At 47.5% G+C, this 19,595-nt stretch overlaps 1 protein-coding gene across 2 annotated transcripts in view; it reads left to right on the top strand.

Annotated features, from left to right (window-relative positions):
• The first annotated feature begins 441 nt into the window (after nt 1-441).
• The window catches only part of EMB1135 (RING/FYVE/PHD zinc finger superfamily protein), a 120,970-nt gene continuing 101,816 nt past the window's right edge, over nt 442-19,595 (top strand). For both annotated transcript variants that reach the window (XR_015265366.1, XM_086794967.1), the window contains exons 1-5: nt 442-1,040; nt 12,078-12,143; nt 12,261-12,434; nt 12,594-12,724; nt 12,818-12,894. Coding sequence is in view for 1 of the 2 variants with exons in the window: in XM_086794967.1 (XP_086651093.1) it covers nt 645-1,040; nt 12,078-12,143; nt 12,261-12,434; nt 12,594-12,724; nt 12,818-12,894 (844 nt within the window). In the remaining variant the exon portion in view is untranslated. The remainder of the gene's footprint in view (nt 1,041-12,077; nt 12,144-12,260; nt 12,435-12,593; nt 12,725-12,817; nt 12,895-19,595) is intronic.

The raw sequence follows: 19,595 nt of genomic DNA, 5'->3' as shown, positions 1-19,595 counted from the left end.
AAAATCTTTCATGCACCTCTCCACATTTTCTTTTTCATCCTATGACATCCACTAGATGAGACAAATCCATTTTGACCCCTTCTTGTACTCTTAAATACATTTCATGCATTGTGTTTGCATTTCCTTGGACATTGCAGACATTCTACGTACATGCATTGTGATTCTTGTTGTTTTAATGACGTGCCACATGGATTAGGTTCTAACGAAACAAATGCATTGTTAAGGATGGGTTTGCCGTTCAATCTCGATTATGTTAGAGGGAGGTGAGTTTTTGTGACGTCATGAAATGGTGGCAACAGATTTTTAAAAAGTTGTAATCTTGAAAGATGCTTTCATTTGAGTCTTGACAAGCCTTTATTTTCTGCGTGAAAGTTTGAATAGATGTAGAGGCCAAAGCATTCTAGAAGTAAGCTCCCAATCTAAGTTCACTTTATTGTTTTTGGAACATATTCTTTGCATGTACTATTCTTATAAGCTAGAAATGCAATTAAAATTTAATTGGCTCACTCTCGTCTTTTTTGTCTGATGCTTTAATCTATAAAGATGATAATTTGGCAGAAATTATCTTTATAGATTAAAGCATGTATAGTGGAAGCGGAAGAAAAATGCTGCACTGAGAACGCGGCTCAAGCCTGAAGGAAAGCATGGTGGTCGCCCCTCCAGCGCCGGTCGTGGCCGCGGCTCCGACAGCATGCCAGGTGCGGTGCGCGGGCTGCCGTGGGATTCTCAACGTTCCGGCCGGCATCCTGGAGTTCCGTTGCCCCAAATGCAAGCTCCCGCAGATGCTCCCGCCGGAGCTTCGGCAGCAGAGCGCCGCGCGGCAGCAGCAGCAGACCGTGGACCCCTCCAAGGCCCAGCTCCCGTGTGCCAATTGTAGGGCCCTGCTCAACGTGCCGCACGGCCTCGAGAGGTTCATCTGCCCGCAGTGCCGCGTCGAGCTCGCCGTCGATCTCACCAAGCTCCACCACTACCTCAGCTCCCTTGGTGGTGCCAAGGAAGGCCCCCCCGCCCCAGCCGCCGAAGTGGAGGAAATCAACGAGGTAAATATTCTGTCCCGAGATTCATCTTGAGAGAAATGAAATGAAATGATATATTAAAGGCCATAATGGCGTACATCTGAAGTTGGTGTCTCATCAAAGAGAACAACTAAATGAGACTAAAAAGTACAATAAACTGATTGTCTTATAGTTATAAGAACAGAATTGTAAGAATTGTAAGGCTTTGAGATGATACTGAGTAGAAAATACTAGAAAATGCTGGAAAATACTGGAAAATGTATATCAGGTAGATCCATGTATGCTGATCAGTTGAAGTGTTGTCCTCTCCTTAGATCAAATGTCTGCGCCATGGGGCTGTCTAGAATGGAGAGGTCATAGAAGCGAGGTAGGCGCCTCCGATGCCGAGCAATAATGGCTTTGATTTGGCGATGGTGAGGATGTCGTGGTCGGGATCCCGGTGGGTGTGGCTGACGAGCACGACATAAGATGATTGCTCTATCAATGGTGACTCCCTAGGAGCGTGGTCGGTGCCTTGATGGCCCAATGGAGGAGGTATCAAGAGGTGTGTGGGCTGGGTTGTTGGTGCTGGTGCCGAAGAAATTTGTCAGGGTCCTTTGTCTAGGTACATCATGGCTCGGTCTCCTGCCTGCCAAGAGGGTCTCTCTATGTCTTCTGAGCTCAAGTAGGAACAATCCCAGGCATCTCTGATCCTCAAACTCCATGACCCTGTGTAACGGCTCAAAACCCTCTCGGAAGAGGCAGTGATATCTCCCTCGGATCTCATAATAGACTGTACATCGGGAAATGTAGTGCTCCTCTGTCTCTGCCTCCTGGTAGCATAGCTGACAAATGCGGTCATCCAAGATCTGATGCACATATCGCCCTGTCTCAATCCGCAGCTGGTGTGATGAGGTCCGGATCTTCTGTCCCATGGTACAATGTATCCCATGTGATAGGTGTACATCCATGTACGTCGGGCGGGTGATAAAATCATCTAGTGAGGTGTGTAGAAAATGGCTCTTGTAATGAGCGGTTTTGCTCTGAGCGGATGAGATCCAAAAATGGACAATCCAGACTATATTGAAAGGGTGGTAGTGCCTCTATCCGCAAACCATGTAGGTCAAACCATGATCTCATCTGAGCGTACCAGCAATGAGTATCTCCATCCTCTGCCAATAGTATGGATGAGGTCAATGCCAATCGGGAGTACCTCTGCTGAGGGAGCTCCCATAGCCGTTGTAAAAAGGTAACTGCCTGGAATAGGGCCTTGGTCACTACTGGTGCAACACCCAGCTCAGCCCGAACAATCTCATGTGGTATTGATGATGTCATCAAGAAGCATGCATGTCAATCATTAGAGGTTATACTCCAAAAAATTCAGTTTGTCACCCATGCTTTCAATCAGATCATCTGCTTTTAGCATTAGTCCACATGCCCTTACACTTCTCAATCACTTAATAAATGGCTTATTTTTTTTTGGGTGGGGGGGCCGGAAGCGAAAGCGAGGACAAGGGGTGTGGTTTGACCTATCGCGGTTAATGATTGCTAAAAGAGGTTTTGAAGCAATTAAGGGCTGGTGATTGTTGAATGCTAGAAATAGAGGTTTTGTCAGTAGCTAAGGCCATTGGTGCTGGTGATTGCTGAAGACAAGAAATAGACCAGTTGGGAGCAAGTCACACATTTGACATTCATGTGGCAAGTCTAGATTGTTTATTTTTGGCCAATTATGAGGCATACTTGCTATCACATTTATCCACTTGTTTAGCATGCAAAAGTGCAAGTTTATAAGCTCCCTACATATGTCTCCCCATTAATACGGCTTACAAAGTGCTACATGCTTATTCAAGTATAGCATCACTATGTACGAAACAAAGAGTAGGGTTTTACTTGGAAGAATTTACTTAACCGTAGTAGTAGACATAGTTTCAATCATATGTGAGAATATGTGAATATGAAGCAGAAGCAAGTAGAGATCAAACAAGAGAAAGTAGTCAGCCAAGAAGTGAAATATTGAATTGAATTGAATTATGAATGAACAATGTCCATGCTTATGTACATATGTGTAGAGCCACTCGGTTGTAGCAAAAAAGCTGATAGTTTGGACAAATGATAAAATGCCTAAAAAAGCCTAAAACCAAGCTATAAAATAGTTGAAATATATGGGAAAAATTCCTAATTACATCAAATAAATATTTGGATAAAAAGTGGCATAAAATGGGTTGGAGATGACATGTCCAACAAGTCCGACTCCCATATGGGTAAGGGCTGATCAATAGTATCTTGAGGAAGAGGTTTGGTGAAGAGATTAGCAAGGTTGTCCTAAGGACAATACTCTAGTGCAATGATGGTGTCAGTGACTAGCTCACAAATGAAGTGAAAGTGAACCTCAATATGTTTGGTCCTGCCATGAAAGGATGAAGTTCGAGGCAACTCAAAGGCACTTTGGCTATTCGTAAGAATACGGATCAGATAATTCGAGAGTACATCAAGATTGCTCAACATTTGGAACAACCATAATAGCTCACAACAGGTATCCAGATAAGCATGGTACTTAGCCTCAGTAAAAGATAATGAAACTGTATTCTACTTCGTGGATCTCCGGGAACTAAGACTGGAACCAAGAGTGAAGCAATAACCAGAAGTGGACCGTCGAGTATTCTGATCACCTGTCCAATTAGCATTAGGGTATCCAACAAGCTCAGTACCTCCTTTGAAAGAGAGACCGTAGTCCAAGGTACCAGATAAGTATCGGAGAACCCACAGAGCGGCCTACCAATGAGAATGTCGAGGAGCGAAAGAAAACTGATTGAGAACATTGACACTGCAAGAAATGTCGGGCTTGGTGTAAGTCAAATAAATAAGAGAACCAACAAGCCTCTGGTATTGTCTGTCGTCGAAGAGGGGAGAGGGATCATCATGGGAGAGCTTGGAGTTAGGATCCATCGGACAAGAAATTGGACGGCACTCGATCATCCCAAATATCTCTAGGAGCAAATATCTGTATTGGCTAAGAAACACTTCATCAGAAGATTGACAGACCTCCATCCAAAGAAAGTTGTGGAGAAGTACTAAATCAATTATCTCAAGGGTGAGCTAAATCTGACCGAAGTTGTTCAATCTTGGCAAGATGTGAGCCAGCAAGATATAAGACAATCAAACAGAGCAAAGCATCCTGAGCAAAGACATAGAGATTGCTTTCTGCAAAACATCTTTGGAATCCAAGGGAAAGAAACAATGCATGAATCTTATCGTGCCATGCCTTGGGTGTCTGTTTCAAACCATAAAGGGCTCTTTGCAATATGTACACCTTATTCTTATGTTTGAGAACCTAAAAACCTTGAGCTTGTTCCACATACACCTCCTCATGTAAGTCACCATTAAGAAAGGCAGACTTGACATCCATTTGGTAAAGTGGCCAGTGCTCATGAGCAAAAAGAGCAAGAACTGTTTGGATGGTCTTGTATCTTGTTGTTGGAGCAAAAGTTTCCTCATAATCGACACCCTCAATCTAAGAGTACCTCTTTGCAACCAATCTTGCTTTGTGTTTGTCCACAGATCCATCAGCATGAAACTTGGTCTTAAAGACCCACTTGACCCCAATGACCTGTTGATGAGAGGCCGGTCCACAAGGTCCCATGCACGATTCCTCTCAATGGAATCAATCTCTATCTCCATGGCTGCCCGCCACCCAAGAAGAGCAAGAGCCTCTTTAGCTGTAGTAGGCTCATATGATTGTATCACTATACTCATTAGGGCGAGGTTAGAAGAATGACAAAGCTGCTGTAATCTCTGTGCCCGTGTCAAAGGTTGTGCTGATTCTCTATACTCATCCGGGCGAGGTTACAAGAATGACGAAGTTATTGTAATCTCCGTGCTTGTGTCAAAGGTTGTGCTGAAGAATCAGCAAGGTGATGAAGTTCCTGTTAGCAGTCATCTCCTGTCTCTACACTATGTCAGGGCCTCTGTTGTGGGTGTGCCCGCTCGTATTTGGTGTCTTCCCATTTTTCCTCACTCTCTGTATTTTTTTTCCTATTTTTTCTGGAGCTGTGTGTGGGCTGTCGTCTGCCCCTAGATGCCTGGCCGATAGTGTTTGTGCTGCCCGTCTGATCTAGTGCTGCCCGACCTAACTGCAGTGCTGGCCAACTACCCTTTTGTTGGCCGACTGGGTATTTTACAGGTCATGGGCTACCAGGTGTATATAGCAGAGTTACATAAGCTTCTCTCTCTCTTTCATCTGTGTATTGCTCTCTACAACAGTTGTCTTCATTTTCATTGTGCATTTTGACATGGTATTACAGCCCCAGGTGGCTTGAAGCTTGGAGACAGTGGGATGTCGAGGGTTTGCTGATTGAGGTGCTGATTAGAGACTGTTTGGGTTGTACGGGACTTGGAGATCGGATAGAAGGCGGCCATCACCGTTGGACAGCCATCTTGCATTCTATTTACAGCTTCTTCTTTTTTCCCACCCACCCTTCCTTCACAAGACCTTGTGAACTCGAGATGGCAGATTTGCTTGAGATGGCTGAGAAGCACGTGAAGATCCCAACACTCCCCACATTCTTGGTGGACCGACAGTTGGATGGGAACAACTACGGCATATGGAAGGTAATGATGGAATCTGTTTTGGAGTCCTATGACTTGGTTGATTTCATTGTTATTGGGGTTCCACGGCTGGAGTTGGAAGATGGAGAGTTACCCTCTATTCGGAAGGAACGGGAGGCACAGGTACAGTTATGGGATCGTGTTAATGCCCCGTTCTTTCATCTTCCTCAATTGCACACCACAGGTGATCAATCACACGAAGCATATGACGCTCGTTAGAGGGATTTGGCAGCATTTGGCTTCTCTCTATAACAGGGTATCACCCATGAAGAGGATCTCCTTGGAAGTTCAGATGCGGGTGATGAATCTTGCAAAGTTGTCAACGATGTGGGAGCACATCAACAAGTTGTAGGCTCTTCAGCAGGAGGTTCTCTAGGTCGGGAAAGAGATATCGTCAGAGGATATGGCCATAACGTTGCTGTCACACTTGCCCTCTCAGTACTCAACATTTTACTCCTCTTTGATCACTAGTGGCAGGCTCAGCACCATCACATGGAAGGAGCTTGTGCCCGTGGTCTTGGACGAGGAAGAGCGATTCACGAACCCTCCACAGGTCAGAGATTGTGAGGCCTTGACTGGCCAACAGTCAAAAGGCCGTAACAACAACAACAAGGGTAGCAGCAGGAGGTGGATTCTCCAGGCTTTGTGGTTCCGGATTCAGAGGGGGTGTTTGACAGGTTTCAGAAGGCCTGCGTGGTCTTCAGCAGGTTTCCAGGACTTGGCGTTCCACCGTAACAGGTGTTGATCCTTGTGAGCACTGTGATGCCTCTTTGACTCGGTAGCAGAATGGTTCATTGCTTTGGTTGATGGATACCAGATTAGACGGGAGCTTCCTTATGAGGCAGTTGAGCTCATGGTTGCAGATGACTCTTTGGGAGGGAGGATTGCGTATCTTGTGGTTGTGCGGCATGCGAAGGATCATGGACTCTTTCACACGAGGGGGATTGATGGATGGAGTCCGACTCCACGGTTGGAGTGACTCAGATTGGGGAGGAGATCCAGATACGAGGAGATCTACTTCAGGCCCAGGAGCAATTTTATGGAGCAGTAAGAGGCAGTCACCTTTTGCCTTGTCGTTGACAGAGGCAGAGTACCGGGCTGCTTGTGATGCTGCTTGTGAGGTGGTAAGTTTGCAGAGGTTGCATGGCAGGATTGGGCTTCCACTGGAGGAACCCACGGTCATCCAGAGGCACTTTGTTCGTGAACAGTTCGTTTGCTGATGACATCTTGCTAGAGTTCTGTTCGACGGAGGACAGTACGGTGGACCTCTTCACGAAGTCGCTATCTCAGGATTTGCTGAGGCGGCACCCCAGCTCCCTGTGGTTGGTTTCACAGCCAGGAGCTGAGAGGGGGTGTTAGAAGTCATCTCCTGTCTTTACTGAGACACCAGGGCCTCTGTTGTGGGTGTGCCCGCCCTGGTAGGTGTTGTTCTCATTTTTTCTCACTCCTCGTATTTTTCCCATATTTTTTCCTATTTTTCTTGGCTTGGGTGGATGCCCAGTGTTGGCAGGAGGGCTCATGAGCTGGCCGATTGATGCTTTAGGTCCACGACCTCTCACATGTGCTGGCCGACTGCTGACAGCTGGTTGACTGGCTGTCTTGGTTGGTCGTGGAGGATCAGGGCCTGTCGGTTGCCCTTCTACAGGCCGACTGCATCATTGGGGCCATATAAAATGGCCCCATAGCCCCTTGCCATTGTTGTGTCTTGTATTCGGGATCTTCTTTGTGTATATAGAGCAGAGTTACACGCCTCTATCTCTCTCTCTCTCTCTCTCTCTTGTGCTGTTTTTCTGCATTGCGTTTGCTCGTGTTCCAAGATTTGGTCATCTCCGCTGCGCATTTTGACAGAAAGGCCACTATTGGAGGAAGTGTCCCAAGCAGACTTTCTTTCGGGATTTGAAATGGGAGTCAGGTCGCATTTTCATTGGCGACAATTCCACCATATCGATTCACAGTGTGAGGGCCGGATGGAGATCATTCCTGATGGCAGAGGGGAGAAGCATTCCTCTCGTGTTCTTTACGTCCCCGCACTTGGTTTTCATATGTTGTTAGTGCATGAGGTGTTGAAGATTGGCTTTCGGGTGGAGTTTGAGGAGCATTCTGTTGCTCTACGGGACCGCGAGACTGGCCAGATTGTTTGGGAAGGCGGAGTGGAGACTGGTATATACAAACTCTTCGCACTCTCCTCTCTGACAGGTTCTTAGATTGGTGATTCATGGCACTTTCGGTTTGGCCACTTAAATGTGGATGCACTGCGGCGAGCTTTCCAGGACCAGATGGTGGTTGGCTTGCCAGATGTTGGTAGCAGGCAGGGACGCTGTAGTTCTTGCATTTGTGGTAAGCAGCACAGGCAGTCTTTTCCGATGCAGGCTTCTAGGCGGGCTTTGAAACCTTTGGAGTTGGTACACACTGACTTGAGTCACTCCAACCGTGGAGTCGGACTCCATCCATCAATCCCCCTCGTGTGTAGAAGAGTCCAAGATCCTTCGTACTCTGCAGATACCGCAAGATCTGCAATCCTGCGTCCCAAAGAGTCCTCTGCAAACATGAGCTCAATAGCCTCATCAGGAAGCTCCCGTCCAATCTGGTATCTAGCAACTAGATCAATGAACCATTTTGCTTCCCAATCAAGGAGGCATCATACTGCTCACTCAGCCAGGCCACTCTATACTGGTTGTTTTTCCACGCTTCTTGAGGCTGAGCCACCTTCTCCTATACAACGGGTGGCTGTGTTTCTGCAGCAAGATTTTACTTCTCCCAAGGCAATTTTTCTATTGCTTATTTGCACGAGGTTGTACTTCTTTTCCTTTGGCGGCTACAAGAAGACTTCACATCTCTTGGGTGGTTTCATCTTCTGCACAAACACCACAAGTATTGGTTTTCTATCAACCATTTACAAGTAAGTGAATTTCAGATTCCAGTAAAGTATTTTATGTTTAAATCTGTTAAAAGATTCATCCCTCTACGGCCACACCCGTTCGGTGCCGGGTTGTCCAAGCTTACTGGAGAACCTCGGTCCAAAGGTGCTGAGATCGGGAGAGCTAGGCGTTAGTACGAGAGCGCCTGTTTGTGCGTGGTCTCGGAACACCAGTGAGGCGCTCTCCGCGGAGTCCAGTGAAAGCACAGGACCGTAGAGATTGGACCACACTAGTGGTCGTTCTGCTTCGAGCTTCTACATCGAACCGTAGCGGAGAGTCCTCCAACCTCCTCCTTGCCCGAAGAAAATGAAACATTGGTGTCCATCACCTCCAGGTGCACAAAAGCTGGAGTCTTCACGGTTGCTACTGAGGATTCTGCACCCTTCTCGGTGCTCCGCTTGGGACACTACCTCCAATAGTGGCCTTTCTCACCACAATCATTATAGGTCCTCTCTGCCTTGAGTTTCTTGCGGTCCGAGTCGGACATCTTCTTAGAAGACTTCTTTGATGAAGCCTTCCCTTTGCCCTTGTTGTTATTCCGGCCTTTCGAACGTTGGCCAGTTAAGGCCTCCGAACCTCCGCCCTGTGGAGGGATCGTGAATCTTTCCTCCTGGTCCAAGACCATAGGCACAAGCTCCTCCCAAGTGATGGTGCTGAGCCTGTGTCACATGCACACCCATCAGGTGTACAAGTGGCATGGCATCTTCAGGCATATAATCAGGATATTCACTCAGGCATATATCAGTATGAGCATCATATGGGGGTGTTTCATCACCAACATCAGCATCCTAGTCATCATGAGCATATAAGGTATTAAGGTGCATCAAGTCAGGGTTGTGAGCATCAGCCGACAGCATATCTACATCAGCCGACCAGCATTTTATAGCATTTATGGCATTTTATGGTATTTTATGGCAGTCGTGAGCATTCAGTGCTGGCCGACTGCAGCAAGGCTGGCCGACCAGCACCAGTCCCTCACATAAATAGAGGCGCATCACATTCAGTCCAGAAGGGGGCATCTGACATCAGCGTTTCAGCCCATCATCGCATTCAGTCCAGCATCGCATTCAGTCCAGCATCGCAGCTCAGCGCATCAGTTCATCTGAACAGCAAATGCATAGAGCATCATCTTCAGCCGGAGAGCATCTGCGTTTCAGTTCAGCAGTTCAGCATCAGTTCCCAGCCATCCCCTTCAGCGTTTCCTTCCCAGGAGACAAGGGAAAGACCTTGTCCATTCAGTATATCAGCATATTCAGCATATAGGCAGCATATTCAGCATAGTTCATCATTCCTATCTCCTACGTAGAGGGAAGCCGGCATCGAAGGGTGGACCTCAGCATTGGAGCAAGGAACAGTCCTCAGCATCAGCATTCAGCCTATTCCTCTCATCTCGAGAAGGATAGTCATCTAGGACAAACATCATAGATCTATTCAGATCTCATAGTAACCCATTCATCTAATATAGCTGCATTGCATTGCATTGACACTATCTGTCTTTCTTAAGCATCATCAAGTGCAGTTTAGTTAAACTAAGGTTGTGATTACTACGGTCAAAGACCTCACATGTCATAGCTTGCCCCACTGGTAATCAAAGAAGAGTAGAAAGCAGAGTACTGAGAAGGCAAATGCGATAGCAATGTGATGGCCATATCCTCTAATGGTATCTCCTTCCCAGCCTTGAAAGAGTGCATAGAGGGGAAGCAAAAGGGCACTAGAGTGTGCTGAATAGAGAGTGCAAGAGAGAGAGAGATATGGAGCAACTATGCTGAATATACTGAAGCAAAAGAGTCCCAAGCAAGAGACACAAGTACTCTCATAAGTGAGGGAGCAAAAGATGTACAAGACAAGATACAAAAGTGAGAGGCCAGCCCCACCTATTTATAGGTGGGTAGTGCTGGCTGACTGGAAAAAATCCCAGAAAAATATGTAAAATAGGGGTGGCCAGCCCACAATCAAGGGCCATGCAAAAGGGACCAAAAGGACACCAGAAATGGGCAGAAACTGGGGATGAATGTGCTAACACTTCCCAACCTGAAGAACTTCCTGAAGAGCGTGCAGCTTGTTAATGTGCTCCCGCATCGTCGATGACTTTGCAGGGTTCATAACCCGCATCTGTACTTCCAAGAAAATCCTCTTCATAGGCGATACCCTGTTATAAAGAGAAGCCAAATGCTGCCATATACCTCTGGCCAGCACCATATGCTTTACATGATTGATTACTTGCGGTGTGTAGTTGAGGAAGATGAATGAATGGACCTTGGCATTGACACGATCCCACAACTGTACCTGTGCCTCGCGGTTCTTTCGAATCGACGGTAACTCCCCTTCCTCTACCTCCGGCCGTGGAACCCCAACAACGATGAAATCAGCAAGTTCGTAAGACTCCAGAACAGATTCCATCATTACCTTCCATATGCCGTAGTTATTCCCGTCCAACTGACAGTCCACTAGGAACGTGGGGAGCGTTGGGATCTTCACATGTTTCTTAGCCATCTCAAGTAAATCTGCCATTGCAGGGATGAAACTGATAAGGGTGGGTGGGTGGGAAAAAAAAAAAACTTAAACCTGCAAGTGGCTGTCCAGCAAATGAGCCCGCCTTCCTCTTGCTTCTCCTCTTCCTGAACAGTCCAAAACAGTCCACCAATCAGCAACACAACGGTCCCCCTCTTGCTCACACAATTCCCAAGATCTATCAAGAGCCTAGAGCTCTGATACCATGTCAGAATATGCAGTGGAGATGATGACAATATCTGAGAACACAAGAGCAAGTAGAGTGCAGAAAAATACAGCCATGGAGAGAGAGAGAGAGAGAGAAAGGCGTGTAACTCTGCTCTATATACTCAAGAAAATCCCGAAGTCAAGATAAAGGAGTGGGGGCCATTGGGCCATTTTATCTGGCCCCATATATCCAGTCGGCCAGTGGTAGAGGCAGCCGACAGCCTCACGACTGAGTCTCCTCGAGTCGGCCAGCCAAAAAAGGTCCACGACCTGAACAGAACCAGTCGGCCAGCTCCAATAAATGGACACATGCACACGTGTGATAGTCGGCCTGCTCCTGGATCATCCTGCCAGCATAGGGCATACAAGCAAAGAGAAAGTATTAGGGCCTTGCATTTAACCAGTGGTTAATTCTCCTTTTGTATGCTGATGATGTGGTTACCATGAGACATGGCTCACTCTATGGAGGATGCCCAGAAACTATTGGTTGACTTGGATCACACATTTCCCATATGAAATTTAGGTGCGCATATTAGTAAATAGTGCTTGAAACGGTATGCATTTACTGATGTTTTGGGGCCTAATAGAAAACCCTGTGCTTTTAAGGACCTTCTTTTGCCATAAAATTTCACTTGAAGCCTGTTTAAAAGAAGTGTCTTTTTGCACTTAGATTTAGAGAACCATGTGGGTCTTGAATGATACGGCCAAGGAATTTGTAAAAAATCCTTTTTTGAACTCTTGAGAATTGTTTTGTTCTTACTGTAGGCCATGCTTATACAAGAAGTGGGAGTGGGTGGAGTGATTGGGATGTCAATTGACTGTTTTTTATGTACGTCTCCAGGTTGCCCTGGAAGTTGAACGAGAGGAGGATGAAGGAGGGGTAGTGGGGGAGACCTTTACAGATTATGTAAGTATATGCATGCTGCACACTTGTACACATAGACATGATGGCGGTCCTTAATGTGGCTAGCTTTTAGCTGGGGTCTTGGCTTGGATTATCTCTTTGTTTAATTTCATTCTGCAGCACCCATCGAAGCTGTCTATGGGACCCCCACATCCAGACCCTGTTGTTGAGACGTCTTCTCTGTCAGCTGTACAGCCACCCGAACCTACCTACGAACTGAAAAATTTGAAAGAGATGGAACAATCGAAGGTTCTGTCATGTCTGCAGCTTGAAACCATTGTGTATGCCTCACAGGTGAGGCGATGACCAGACCTGATAAGCTGACGTTTTTTCATGAAATTGTAATCTGAGGCTAGGGTTGTTGAACATTACGTAGCATGCAAAGGGATCTCTTTATTCCACATGATACTATTTTGAGAGCTTGATTTGCTGTTGTAATTTGTTATGTTTTAGAGGCATATTCAGCATCTTCCAGATGGTTCACGGGCAGGCTTTTTTATTGGGGATGGAGCAGGAGTGGGAAAAGGTCGCACAGTTGCAGGCCTGATTTGGGAAAATTGGCAACATGAGAGACACAAAGCATTGTCAGTAAATTTGAAGAAGATTTTATTTTCAGCCTTCTAAGCTCTTACTGCACAGTGGACTGAATCTTTGGATGGTGTTGTTTGATATTCCAGATGGCTATCAGTTGCATCGGATCTTAAGTATGATGCTCGAAGAGACCTCGATGATGTCGGTGCATCGTCTGTAGAAGGTGCATGTTCCTTGATAGGACCAACAAAATGTGTTGCATATTTTTTAGAAGAATGTGTTTATTTTTTGACTGCATCCAGTTGTAATATGATGTCGCTTCAGTAGGTTTTACGTGGGTGGTATAGTAGCTTTGGTCCAGCTATGTCAATACTTATATCTCAAGGCTTTTTGAACTTAGAAAATAGCAAGCAGGTGTGCATGAACGAGAGAAAAGCAAACGCTTGAACTATTGATTCAAGATTCTTGGAGCAAGGTGATAGAGCCCTCTTGGATGGCGGTTACAGTGTGACCCGGGCTGCTGGATTCCCTCAGGTTGATCATTCCAACCTCCTGCAACATCTATACCCTGCCTGGACAGGAGACACTTCCTTTAGCCCATGGAGTTTATTGGTCTCCCTGGCTAGAGTTTTGTGTGCCATCAGATGGGCCACCTCGTGCGGCTGTCCCCTGGCTAGAGATTTGTGTGCCATCAGATGGGCCACCTCGCGCAGCTGCCCCCTCAGCTCTACCACAGAGTGCCCTCGCCACCCCTAGGCTGTACCACGGAGCGCCCGCGCCCGCGCCCGCGCCCCCCCCCCCACCCCTCCCCCGACCACCGCACCATGAGGATCGTCAGCACCAGCTGCTGGTGGCGATGGGATGGCAGAGGTGCAAGAGGCAGTGACATTCCTCATACTGCTTGTAGGATTCTTCCGCTTGGCATTCCAGGCTGCCAGTGGACGCGTAGATTTGTTATCATCGTTTTACCACAGGATCTCCTGGCAGATATTTGAGTGGATTCGGTGGCCCCACTGCTTATACAACCTGCACCATATGGGTTTCCCATTTCCTAAGCAGCCGGCCACTGTTTGGGACCCTTTCCGCACCCCCCCCCCCCCCACACACACACAGGGTTGTCCTCTTCAATGACTTCTCTGATGAGTCAGCTGTTACAGTTACAAGATTTACAAGACTCAAGAAGAACCAAATTCTGCTCCTTGTGGTAGACCATGCTTGCATGATCATACAACCATGGGTGGCCTAGAATGACATCCACCCCATCCAATGGTGCCACCTTGAGCGAACGAAGGCCAAAGATCTGCCTTTCTCTCTCTTTGCTACCTCACAAAGTCCATGTCTCAGCTGTTGCGCTGCCCCTTCTCACACCTGCGTGCTGCCCGTGAACCTACTTCATTGCCTGTTGCCTGCATTCCCCCTTCCGCTGCCCTTGGGCTTTCATCTTTCCCCTAATTTTTTGATTATGTATTTTCCCCCTTTTGAAAACCATCCAATTCTGCAAAACAAACAGAATTAGAAAACTAGGGATTATCTCTCTCTCTGAGGCCAAGATTTGTCAGCTGTGCCAGATGGAGCCAGAGACAGAGTTACATTACATATGTCATTGTCCAGTGATACGAGGCCGTTTTCACTGCCTGTTCAGAGAGGGCTTTGGACCACTTTCTAGAGTCATGAGATACCAGGATCAGAGATGCCTCGGATTGTACTTGCTGGAGCTGTGTAGACATAGAGAGGGTCTCCTGAGAGGGAGGGGATCAGAGAGGGAGAGACACCTACAGAGGCAGATGACAGACTTCTTTCGACCAGAGATTGAGCAGTCAGGTCAGCAGGCATTGCAGCTAGCCCCAGAGTACAGCCGCACCAGAGGTACGCTGATTGATCGGGCTATAGAGCTGGGGTGGTCCAGGCGCCCCAAGATGAGAGGCCCATCTCGACACCGACGGAGACTACAACAGAGGATCAGGACCATACTAGCACGGCATGGGAGACGTCCAGTCAGAGTACTCACCATGGAGGACATTGAGGATATCCGCCATCAACCGATGAGAGACATCTTTGGATAGTGATGTGTATGATGCTTACCTTTGTTGCTGGAGTTTTCTTCCCAGATGTTATCCATTAGGAGCTCCTAGTACCGTACTTTTCCTCATAGTTGTTTCAATTTCAATTAGTTGTTTAGTTGTTTTTAGCTTTCCTTACACAGACATTGTATCAGATCCACCAATTGTTGTAACCTTTTTGGTCTCATAGGTCATTTTGGCCTTTTGAAGACGTTAATATATCATTTCATTTCATTTCATTTCTCTCTCTCTCTCTCTCTCTCTGCGCTCCCGTTTCCACCTTTTTTTGTGCCTGCCGCTGCCCTGCTCCTGTTTTGGCTCTGTGCCCGCCGTTGCCCTGCTCCCGTTGTGCTCTCTGCCCGCTGCCCCCTGCTCCCGTTTTGCTCTGTGCCGGCTGCCCCCTGCTCCCGTTTTGGCTTTGCGCCCGCCACCGCCTTGCTACCGTTTCGCTCTGTGCCCGCCATCCTCTGCTGCTGTTTCGGCTTTGTACGCTGCCCTTTTTTGTGCCCGCCGCTGCCCTGCTCCTGTTTTGGCTCTTTGCCTGCCGTCGCCCTGCTCCCGTTTTGCTCTGTGCCCGCTGCCCTCTACTCCCGTTTCGGCTTTGTGCCTGCCACCGCCTTGCTACCGTTTTGCTCTGTGCTCGCCACCATCTGCTGCTGCAACCGGTTTCGCTCTGTGCTCACAGCACTAGTAATGTAGAATGTCCCTACCTCGGACCAATAGTTGAACCCTCAACTAGAAGCCACTCCCGCCCTTACCCCATCGTGCATGGGACCGACTCCCATCTTCTCCCGTGTCCTTGACCACAGCTTAAGTTGGGTGATCTACGCGTGGAACATTTTGCTCACGGGCACCACGTATTGGCTCCCATTCTTGCCAGTCTTTTTCACAGACCACTCTGTGAAGGCTTCCCACCCTCTTGGACTACCAACACCATTGTCCCCATCCACAAAGCAAGAGACCCCACGGACCCAGGTAACTACAGGACTATTATGATTGGTCACACAATGGCCAAAATCTATGGGGTAGTACTAGAGGACATGATGAGCTCTATGACAGTGAGGATGGGAAACATAGCATCAGGCGCCAGGCAAGCTTCAGGAGAAACTTCTCCACGCTGGACCATATCTTTACTTTACGGGCTATCATAAAGGAGGCGAGGTCCTCAAAGAGACGCGTGTATTGCTGCTTTGTGGATTTCTGCAAAGCTTTTAACTCTGTCCCTCGATCTTGTCTGATAGGACACTTGTAGGAGCTCCAGTTCTCACATGAGATGATATGGGGTGTGATGGCGCTATATGAGTAGTACTCGACCGAGTACGTGCACCCAGCGGGACCTTGGGAGATATATGTAGCACTATTGGGGTTAAGCAGGGCTGCCCACTCTCACCTACACTCTTTGGCCTATACATTGATGAGATCGCAGTATTTGTGGATAGTTTCAGAGGTAGAGGTTCACCATTGGCTCAGACAGTAGTGCCCATATTGCTTTATGTTGACGACATTGTCTTGATCTCAGATTCAGCCGAGGGTTTACAGAAAAACTTAAATGCATTGGACAGATTTTGCTAAATGCATTGGATAGATTTTGCAAGGAGAGACCTTACGGTCAATTTGGGCAAAACCAAGGTTATGGTCTTCAACACATCTTATGCAGTCGCCTCACGATTTTCTTTCATATAGTGTCACACGTGGAAGCTCTGAGATGTTTCTTTCAGCCCTAAACACCATCTAGAACATGCTGATGCAAAAACGCAGACAGAAGGAAGAGTAGAGAGAGAGAGAGATAGCTGGAAATTCAGTATTTCATATGGTACAAAAAGATACATAATCCCTTGCAGCCATGGGCTGCCTTCTGGAAAAGGTAAACAAACCCTTACCCTAGTCTATGTCTAGACCCAACTCAACAAGGAGTTGAATGAGTAAAACAATGAGCAAAACCTGCCTTTTATAGGCCTTGGACAGCCAGAGATCTGGCCGACTGCTGGTCGGCCAGCCGATTGGATCCAAACACAATAAATGCCACCCCTGGGACCTGTTGGCTGCATGGAGAACAAGAAAAGACTGTGTTGGCTGCATCAGACAGGTCGCGGGTGGCACTTATTGTGTTTGGGTCCAGTCCGTTGGCCGACCAGCAATCGGCCAGATCTTTGGCTGTCCAAGGCCTATAAAAGGCAGGTTTTGCTCATTGTTTTACTCATTCAGCTCCTTGTTGAGTTGGGTCTAGACATAGACATAGACTAGGGTTAGGGTTTGTTTACCTTTTCCAGAAGGCAGCCCATGGCTGCTCCAGCTGTCTCTCTCTCTCTCTCTACTCTTCCTTTTGTTTGCGTTTTTGCATCAGCATGTTCTAGATGGTGTTTAGGGCTGAAAGAAGCATCTTAGAGCTTCCGCATGTTACATTGGTATCAGAGCATCAGGCGCAGCAAGGCTAAACACTGATTCAGTCCCATATGAAGGTGTATAGGTCCAAGGTACAGGAAAGTGCACAGGTACGAGGCCCAAGGCAAGGAACACAAGACCGGGAAGAGCTCCCAGGAGGTTGGTTGGTGGTGTTCCACAAAGCCCAAAGGGGATGACAGTCCTGTGAGCCAAGAAAGGCTTTTGGGCAACGGTTCTAGGGGAGGATGATCCTCCAAGGGGTGGAGTGAGAATGCCAGACTCATTTCTTAGGAATGAAGACGAAGACGGTGTTCAGAAACATGGCAGGAACGGAATGGTGACTGAATGGAACAGATGCATAGATCTTATTCAAAGTTAGAGTGGATTTGGGACCGGGCCGGGCATTTAGTGAAAAGGTTGCCAGAGTAGGAAGGATGACAGAGGGACTCCGGGAATAGAGCGGAAGCTCTGAGATGCTTCTTTCAGCCCTAAACACCATCTAGAACATGTTGATGCAAAAATGTAGACAAAAGGAAGAGTAGAGAGAGAGAGAGAGAGAGAGAGAGAGAGAGAGAGAGAGAGAGAGAGAGAGCTAGAAATTCAGTATTTCATATGGTACAAAAAGATACATAATCCCTTGCAGCCATGGGCTGCCTTCTGGAAAAGGTAAGCAAACCCTAACCCTAGTCTATGTCTAGACCCAACTCAACAAGGAGTTGAATGAGAGAAACAATGAGCAAAACCTGCCTTTTATAGGCCTTGGACAGCGAGAGATCTGGCTGATTGCTGGTTGGCCAGCCGACTGGACCCAAACACAATAAATGCCACCCCCGACCTGCCTGATGCAGCCGACACAGTCTTTTCTTGTTCTCCATGGAGCCGACAGGTCCCTAAGTCCACTCCAGTCCATCCCTTGCCTAAACTTGCACTCTAGGCTCCAAAACATCTGGTTCTAGTGAGTCTTTATCATGTTGCCTCCAAGATTAGCCCTTGAGATTAGCATGTACATGTGTGTGCACATGACATAGAGAGATGCCCCAGTGGAGATTGTGCAAAAGTATGTGTATCTAGGAGTCACTTTTATAGGCCCTTTGTTTTGCATGACCACAACTGCCAGTGACCAACTTGCGAGGGGGCATGCCTCCCTAGCCCGTATGGAAAGACAGTGTTTCCAGGCACATTTCCAAGAACCTCACAGTAAGTGCTGGCTCTTTGATACTCTAGTATGACGAGCGGCTATGTATGGTGCAGCCTTTTGGGGGCCAGGCCTATGGAAGGATCATCGGAGGAGGATAGAGAGGCTACAGGTGATGATGTTGTCATGCATGATCAGGAGGAGTAAGCCATCTGTACCACATGACATTCTACATGCAGAGTTTGGGGTAGGCCCACTGGTTACAGATGCCCTTTTTCAGGTTGTCACTTATATTCAACATGTATACACGCTTGACATAGATCGCCTCCCACGATTAGCACTAGAGTCCTCTATGCAATTATACAATGAGAGGGAGAGGGAGCGATTGGGACGAGTTGGACCGCCCCCCTCCTCAGTGACACGGCCACCACCATTACCAACACATGCATGGTACTCTAAGGAAGTCGAGTGGTTTCATGCACATGGCATACAGATGGACCGTCTCCCCCCGTTTTAGTATAGCTTGGATTCCCCATACCTTGATCTCTCACGTCAGGAGATCAACCAGATTATCCGGTTAGATCTACTCGGGCTACACATACACCAGACATGGGTGTCTCCGTCAGAGATTGGTAAGAAGTGTGAGTTCTACAGAGATCACTTCTTGAGACTCTCCGAGGATGGATTCTTTGAGATCCTGGGATACATACAGATACACACGTCACATGCTATGCGTATCACGATTGGCTAGCTTAGGGTATCTGCCCACGGCCTTAGAGTAGAGACTGGCAGAGCTGAGGATGTAATCTGCTCTGTGTGGACTCACTGCCAGTCGGGTGTCTGCTCTTGATAATGGACTCTCTGAGCCTGTGGATCTACAGGAGATAAAAACCCAAGCATCTCTAATCACAATAGTCCTTGACTCTAGGCAGTGGTCCAAATCCCTCTTTGAAAAGGTAATGGTAGCGCCCTTGAATCTTATAATATGCTGTGCAGCGATAGATGTAGTGCTCCTCTGTCTCTGGCTCTATCCAACAAATTTGACAAATCCTGTCCCTTGGAGGTATACCTCTAAATTTGCCTGTCTCTATCTCTAACTGATGTGAAGAGGTGCGGATCTGCCCAATGGCGCACCTCAATCCATGAGACAGATAGGTATCCATGTACCTCGGTCCAAGTATAAAGCCATCCTCAGTGGTGCGGAGAAGATGGTCTCTATAGAAAGCCATCTTCGTTTCCAACTCCTGTGAGGGCTCTAGCCATGTCCTCCTAGTGTCCAAGTGAATGAGGTCCTGTCTGATGACTCGACTAATCTCAGAATGTGTCAAGGTGAGAGAGGGTGTCTCC

The sequence above is a fragment of the Cibotium barometz genome, chromosome 61, assembly GCF_041138505.1.
Source record: "Cibotium barometz isolate CiBa-2024 chromosome 61, ASM4113850v1, whole genome shotgun sequence".
In the NCBI taxonomy this organism is placed as follows: domain Eukaryota; kingdom Viridiplantae; phylum Streptophyta; class Polypodiopsida; order Cyatheales; family Cibotiaceae; genus Cibotium; species Cibotium barometz.
The sequence above is the reverse complement of the archived record's forward strand: the minus strand, read 5'-3'. Positions and strand labels throughout refer to the sequence as shown.